This window comes from Oncorhynchus kisutch, linkage group LG5 (genome assembly GCF_002021735.2).
Source record: "Oncorhynchus kisutch isolate 150728-3 linkage group LG5, Okis_V2, whole genome shotgun sequence".
Taxonomy (NCBI): Eukaryota; Metazoa; Chordata; class Actinopteri; order Salmoniformes; family Salmonidae; genus Oncorhynchus; species Oncorhynchus kisutch.
The window spans coordinates 39,691,169-39,698,881 of NC_034178.2; the positions used below are offsets into that span (position 1 = coordinate 39,691,169).

The following is a 7,713-nucleotide window of genomic DNA, read 5'->3' on the forward strand; positions in this document are numbered from 1 at the left end:
GTCGTATATTGCACAAATCTGGCCTTTATGGAAGAGTGGCAAGAAGAAAGCCATTTCTTAAAGATATCCATAAAAAGTGTTGTTTAAAGTTTGCCACAAGCCACCTGGGAGACACACCAAACATGTGGAAGAAGGTGCTCTGGTCAGATGAAACCAAAACCCTGAACACACCATCCCCACTGTCAAACATGGTGGTGGCAGCATCATGGTTTGGGCCTGCTTTTCATCAGCAGGGACAGGGAAGATGGTTAAAATTGATGGGAAGATGGATGGAGCCAAATACAGGACCATTCTGGAAGAAAACCTGATGGAGTCTCTGCAAAAGACCTGAGACTGGGACGGAGATTTGTCTTCCAACAAGACAATGATCCAAAACATAAAGCAAAATCTACAATGGAATGGTTCAAAAATAAACATATCCAGGTGTTAGAATGGCCAAGTCAAAGTCCAGACCTGAATCCAATCGAGAATCTGTGGAAAGAACTGAAAACTGCTGTTCACAAATGCTCTCCATCCAACCTCACTGAGCTCGAGCTGTTTTGCAAGGAGGAATGGGAAAAAATGTCAGTCTCTCGATGTGCAAAACTGATAGAGACATACCCCAAGCGACTTACAGCTGTAATCGCAGCAAAAGGTGGCGCTACAAAGTATTAACTTAAGGGGGCTGAATAATTTTGCACGCCCAATTTTTCAGCTTTTGATTTGTTAAAAAAGTTTGAAATATCCAATAAATGTCGTTCCACTTCATGATTGTGTCCCACTTGTTGTTGATTCTTCACAAAAAAATACAGTTTTATATCTTTATGTTTGAAGCCTGAAATGTGGCAAAAGGTCGCAAAGTTCAAGGGGGCCGAATACTTTCGCAAGGCACTGTAGTAAGAATTAATTTAAAAAAATAACTAAAGAAATCTGTCAATAATTTAGACGTTATTGCAGAGGAGATCATAGTTGCGCAATTTTACATTAAGATGTTTGTTGCAGTAATTCTATAGTGAAATTTGCATAAAATGAGTTGTCTATCATTGTATGACAACAAACACTTCATTGAAGAATCCCTAATGTTGACCAATGACCGAAGAAGGGGCAAGGACAATTTTTGTGTGCACGAACAGCCAAAACGAACAAAAACGTCTTAAAATTTTGTCATAATATGCATGAACTTGCCTTAAGGCATATAAAATAGCAAATAACCAAACAGAGCAGTGTTTTCTCTCCATTGAAACCTGTCGTCTGTCTCTCTCTTTCTCTCAACATTCAGATCTCTTTAATTAGCAGGCCAATTAGAAGCCAGTTGTTGCTAGGTGACAACCCCTCAAGATACTGTCCCAATCACTGAGTTGTTGGGAACTGGGCAAATCCCCATGGCTCAAGCACTCCAACCATCCTTTAGGGGACAGTGGGAACTCAAACCTTTAACTTCTTATGGCTGCAGGGGCAGTATTGAGAAGCTTGGATGAAAGGTGTCCAGAGGTACCCAGAGTAAACGGCCTGCTCCTCAGTCCCAGTTGCTAATATATGCATATTATTAGTAGTAGTGGATAGAATACACTCTGAAGTTTCTAAAACGGTTTGAATGATGTCTGTGAGTATAACAGAACTCATATTGCAGGCAAAAACCTGAGAAGAAATCCAAACAGGAAGTGGGAAATCCTAAGGCTTCCACTAGATGTCAAACGTCTTTAGAAACTTGAATGAGGCTTCTACTGTGATGTGGAGCCGGATGGGAGCTGTTTGAGTCAGTGGTCTGGCAGAGAGCCAGGTTCTGGTCACGTGCATTTCACATGATAGCAGGTGATAGCGACCTGCATTCCATTGCATTTCTACAGACAATGGGATTCTCCAGTTGGAACATTATTGAAGATTTATGATAACAACATCCTAAAGATTGATTCTATACTAAGTTTGACAAGTTTCTTCAACCTGTAATATAACTTTTTGAAGCTTTTGTCCGACGTTCGGGTGGACCTCCACAAGCTTTTGGATTTGTGTACTAAACACGCTAACAAAAGTAGCTACTTGGACATAAATTATGGGCATTATCGAACAAAACAAACATTTATTGTCGAACTAGGATTCCTGGGAGTGCATTCTGATGAAGACCATCAAACGTAAGGGAATATTTCTAATGTTATTTCTGATTTCTGTTGACTCCAACATGGCGGAATTTTTTTTTTTTTGAGCGCCGTCTCAGATTATTGCATGGTTTGCTTTTTCCGTAAAGTTTCTTTGAAATCTGACACAGCGGTTGCATTGAGAGGTATATCTATATTTCCATGTCTAACAATTGTATTTATCGACATTTATAATGAGTATTTCTGTAAAATTATGTGGCTCTCTGCAATATCACCGGATGTTTTTGGAACTAGTGAACGTAATGCACCAATGTATACTGAGATTTGTTTTATATAAATATGACCTTAATCAAACAAAACATACATGTATTGTGTAACATTAAGTCCTATGAGTGTCATCTGATGAAGATCATCAAAGGTTAATGATTCATTTTATCTTTATTTGTGCTTTTTGTGACTCCTCTCTTTGGCTGGAAAAATGTCAGAATTTTTCTGTGAGTTGGGGGTGACCTAACATAATCGTTTGTGGTGCTTTCGCTGTGATTACCTTTAAAACGGTATAAGATACATGAATGTTTGAGGAATTTTAATTATGAAATTTCTGTTGTTTTCAATTTGGCGCCCTGCACTTTCACTGGCTGTTGTCATATCGATCCAGTTAACGGAGCCCTAAGAAGTTTTTAAGAGAGCGTGCAAGAGGGCCTTTTATGCCCCTCCAGCCCTGCTGTTTTCTAGTGTTCCTCTTGTTTGTTTCATTATGCAGTTGGATTTGTATTTATAGTCATGGTATTCAGTGATCATAAACATGAATCCAAATCTTTTCCAACATGCAAGAAGAATACAATTATATAATATAATTATACAAATATAATATATAATGGCCCGGAAACCCCATTCCCAGGAAGATAGAATGCAGTACATAACAGTGAAATACCTCCCCTATCTGCTCTTCTCTTTCTGTCATCAATCTACAGTATGTTAATTAATTTTCATGGTGTATCTGAACTTGATTACACTGTAGGTAGTCTGTTAATCAATCAGGTGCTAAATAGGTTAGAATAACCTCATCATCATACAGGAGAGCCAGACCAATCGTTTATAGCCCACTAGTCTAGTAATACATAATTCACTCTAAAGGAAATCTGTTAAAGAAAGGACACGCATGTCTCACCTGCAGCCTCTATTCTAGTAATATGACCATTATTAAACATGTCCACCGTCCAGTGTTGATATGACAGAGAGAGGAAAAACCAGTACACTGAACATGGAGTGTTCTTAGAGTGAGAAATTGGAAGAATATAAAAACATAGAAATGAATTGATAAATGTAGCAGGAATTTCCAGTCTAACATACAGTATTCCATATATGTGCTTGGGGCTATGTAAGGTTATCTTTCACTGAGCCTGCTTTGGTGCTTCTGTCAATGTTCATCTAGAACAAACAGACACCACATCGAGGGACCCATTTGGCCGTGATCAGCAGATTATTATATTTCCCTTGAGATGCACACACATGCATTAGCGTCTGCTTTTCTACAGGCAGGCAGGCAGGCAGATACTCAGAGGTAAGCTGGCATGGCACCATACTTTCAATTAAGCATTTATCTGCAGGGCTTGGGTTGGCACTGCTACTGGTGCTAAGAGGGGTATGGCTGTGAGAGTCAAAGCCCAGAAGAGGCAATCTGTGTTGGGCACCATGACAGAGAGAGCCCTAACAACGCTGGGAGATAAGCCACACCACAGAGGTGGGGGTGCAGGAATTAGGTCATCAAACTGAACAGTCTCTCTTTCTAACTGATTGGTCTCCACTCTCTTTTCTCTGATTGCTTTTTCTCTCCTCCTCTCATTCACTCTCTCGCTGTAGATAAGGCTTTTTATATCATTGAGTGGCATTGATGGCTGGGAGATCTTAGGGGGCGGATAGAAGAGAAAAGAGGGACTAAAAAGCATTGACAACAACACACAGAGAGAAAAAACATCTTTGGGTTCAAATGTCACTCCAGTTCACAATGCTGCGTAGCTAGGAAGGAAACAGGAGCCTATCTATGGATTTCTAAGCAGTGAGGAGGTATAGAGGAGTCAGTGGTCCCAGGGTCATGAGTATAGACAACAGAAACCAGAAAGTAATATAGTGGGCTCAGATATCAGCCCTTTTAATGTGCTATTCTTGTCCTGTGGTTGGCCAGCGAACTATACCTTCCATAGATTTCTTGGGGAAAATAGATTGTAGTCAATACTGGTAGTGTGTTCATTTCATAAACAGGCTGCTGCTATACACAGCAGTTTAGTAGTGTGTGCATGAGAGTGTGTGTGTGCGTGTGTGCGTTTAGACACTACTGCACTGTTGGAGCTAGCATTTCGCTACGACCGCAATAACATCTGCTAAATATGTGTATGTGACCAATAAAATGTGATTTGATTTTTATTTGTTTTGTGTGCAGAGAAGCGGGTGAATGCTGATGAACACAGAATCACTCTATTTTAATCACCTCCATGTTTGTTTGTGTACACCTCTCCGACTTATTCGATGAGCACAGACAAAATTAATGAAAACACTAATCACACCTCCCATAGCAGCCCTCCCTCTATCTGCCACGTAATACAAACCTGTGACTGCACCTCCCTAAGGAAGAAGAAGGCACTACATTCATTTAATTAGCCGTCTCACAGAGGAGAGCTGAGAGGAGGATTGCCAAGAGTCCCACTGTTTTGATTTACATTTGGTTGAGTTGTCAACTAACATGAGTTAAAAGTGAAACCAACCAAAATGTCACCATGTCATTGGATTTAGGTTCAAAGTTAAATCCAACCTAAAAGTTGGATTTAGGTGGATTTTTGCAAATCAAATAAATGTTTCACATTGATTCAACATAATCACGTATTTTGGGGTGAAATGATGAGGAAACAACATGGATTCAACCAGTTTTTGCCCAGTGGAGAGTTCAACACCTATCTTATCCTGAGTGTAATAGTGTGTCACTCTGAAGTTAGCTGATGTGAGATATTGAGGGTAGATATTGAATGTATTCTTTATCAGTTTTAGAGGCCATGTGCAGTGATTGAGTAAATTCAAAGCATATTAACAATTGAGAAGGATGGTTTTTTGCCATCCTGATAGAACAAAGGTCCCACAAAGACTCCTGTTGGCTTTTTCTATCTAATTTGAAAAGAGGCTGCCAATCTAAATGGATTGGTATCACCATAGAGATCCAGAGACACACACAAAAACACAGCTCGTGGATCACCAGTCCCTAGCCCGCTCATGTTAGGACTACAGGAGCCTTTATCAGCAGGAAATGTTGCTTTAGGCTACTTCTACGCAATTGTTGTTTACTAAACTGCAACTCAATCCTTTCACGTTTGGTTGTATCAATAGGTGAGGACAGGATATCAGATGACAGAGCAAAATCAGAATTTTGCATTTGGCATGATAAGAGTGACCTCTGCTGGAGACAAGATGAAAACATTGAAGTTAAATTCAAATGCATATGACCTTAGTAAATACCTTCTGTCCCGCCGGCTCATAGGGGTGGTGTTGTTGGTGTGGAGTCTAAGCCGGAGCTGCAGCGAGTGTTAGAGGCCAGGAAGAGGGAAAAAGTGATAAAGCAGAGGAAGGAAGAAGATGAGGCCAGAAAGAAGATCTCTCCTCTGGAACAAGAGCTCCTCAAGAGGAAGGATAAGCTAGAAGTGGTAGGAATCATCAATCGGTCAATAAAATTATATTGCTATAGAACATTTTACAAAGGCATCAGTCACAAATTGATTGAAAAAACTCCCTTTTGTTTCTGATACAGTTGGAGAAGGAGCAGGAAAAACAAGAGGAGACAGTGAAAGCCCCAGAGTTTGTCAAGGTCAAGGAGAACTTGAGACGTACGTCCTTTCACAGTAATGGAGAGAAAGAGGTGTAGAGACCAACCGGTCCAGGTATACAATTTAGTTGGAATCTGCTGGAGTTTGCACACAAGTGTGTATTATACGTGTGAATGGACAAAGAACTGCTGTGATGTGCTCCTCTGACTGCATAACTCAGACAACAGCAAGGAACTTCTACCTGTTACAAGGACTGGTCGACAAGCCATGACACAATGCCTTCACTATCCTACTCAGAGCAGAGACACAGGGAGAGACAGAGAAGGAAGGTTGACTCTGCATTGGGCTACTGTTACAGTCAGTAACATAGGCCAAACTATAGCTGTGACATCTCAATCCAGAGTAACTGGCATGAGTGTGAGGGTCAAAGAGGGGAGCAGCTATTCACTAGTGGACATAGTGTTCCGGATTGCAACGACTCTAGAAATAAAGCCAAAGTGGGTGTTCTTCTACAGTGTCACAGCAGTGGCTACTTTTCATTTTAAGCTGTGTATATCCAAGAGTCATTCTCTAGGATACAGTATAAAAAGCACACTGTACCTGCACATACAATCAATACAGAGTGTTAACAGGAAACAATCCAATTAACTTAATGGCACATTCAAAATCTTCTCATGCAATTTAAGGTCACGCATCTCAATGTGAATTCTCTCACAGAGAAAGTTCCTATCCCTAACAGTGCCTTCCTAGTTGCATGTCATCATAATCCAAAAGTTCAAAACAAGAAAAGCTATCATTATAAAACTGTATACTATCAATCATTTAATGTCACCTGGGCATCATATAGAGTACTGTATGTAGGTGAATGTGAGTGTTGGTGTGATTTTGAAGAGACACAAGAGGCACAGATATTTATATTACCTCCAACCCCATCTCACCTTCTTTTTTTTGGAACATTTACATGTTTTGGAAAGTGATATTTATGTTTTGTGTGTGAGACAAGGTAGATATTCTCACATTTGTAATTCTATCACAGCTATTTTTAAATAGTATTATGTAGCGATACACAATTAAATGCAATCAGTTGAATAATCTTATTTCAAAACGGCACTTTAGAAAATGAAATGATGTATCTGAATATGTATTTTAGTGATCAATTATGAATTAGTCATTTTTTAAATAATGATGATTAAGTTTGAATTTGTTTTTATCCTGATTGCGTATATTTGTATTTTTGTGTTTTTTTACACCACATATTGTTCTCTGCCTTTACTGACTCCTGAACCACTTACAATGTTTAATGGTATAAAACTGTACATGATATAAACATGAAGACATTACTTCTCGTTTATTTTTCAGTCTCTTCATTGCATAAACGTACGACTTTATTAATGTATGATTATTTCAATAGCTTTAATAACAGCAATATGATTGTTATGAAGAACAATAAAAGATCAAATTACTACATATCTGAGAAGGGAGGTACAAAGGGCTTAAGTAAGATTGCTTTTCTTTCTAAGAAAATAAATAAAGGACTAACACTGCATTGATAGTAGCACTGTGACCATTCATTTGGATGGAGAATGTCTAGACTCAATGGTAGTTTATTGAATGCTGTTGAAGAAGAAATTAATATTTGGTGAGCTACATTAGAGAGACAAACACACCACTTGATCCAGCCTTCTACCATCATGGCTGAAAGTTCTAGAAAAACAAAGTTCCATCAGTAAGTTCGCAACAGTGTATCGAGTTTAGTGTCCTTATTGGGTCCATTTAGGCAGAGCCAGGAAGCTGTCTCTTGTGCCAAACAACCAGAACACAGGGCACTCACT

At 39.3% G+C, this 7,713-nt stretch overlaps 1 protein-coding gene across 4 annotated transcripts in view; it reads left to right on the plus strand.

The window, feature by feature from the left end:
- LOC109891019 (protein FAM107B-like) overlaps positions 1 to 7,427 on the plus strand; it is a 44,549-nt gene extending 37,122 nt beyond the window's left edge. For all 4 annotated transcript variants that reach the window (XM_020483256.2, XM_031825033.1, XM_020483257.2 and 1 more), the window contains 2 exons: positions 5,599 to 5,761; positions 5,866 to 7,427. In XM_020483256.2, the coding sequence (XP_020338845.1) occupies positions 5,599 to 5,761; positions 5,866 to 5,979 (277 nt within the window). In that variant the 3' untranslated portion in view covers positions 5,980 to 7,427. The remainder of the gene's footprint in view (positions 1 to 5,598; positions 5,762 to 5,865) is intronic.
- Positions 7,428 to 7,713: the final 286 nt, after the last annotated feature.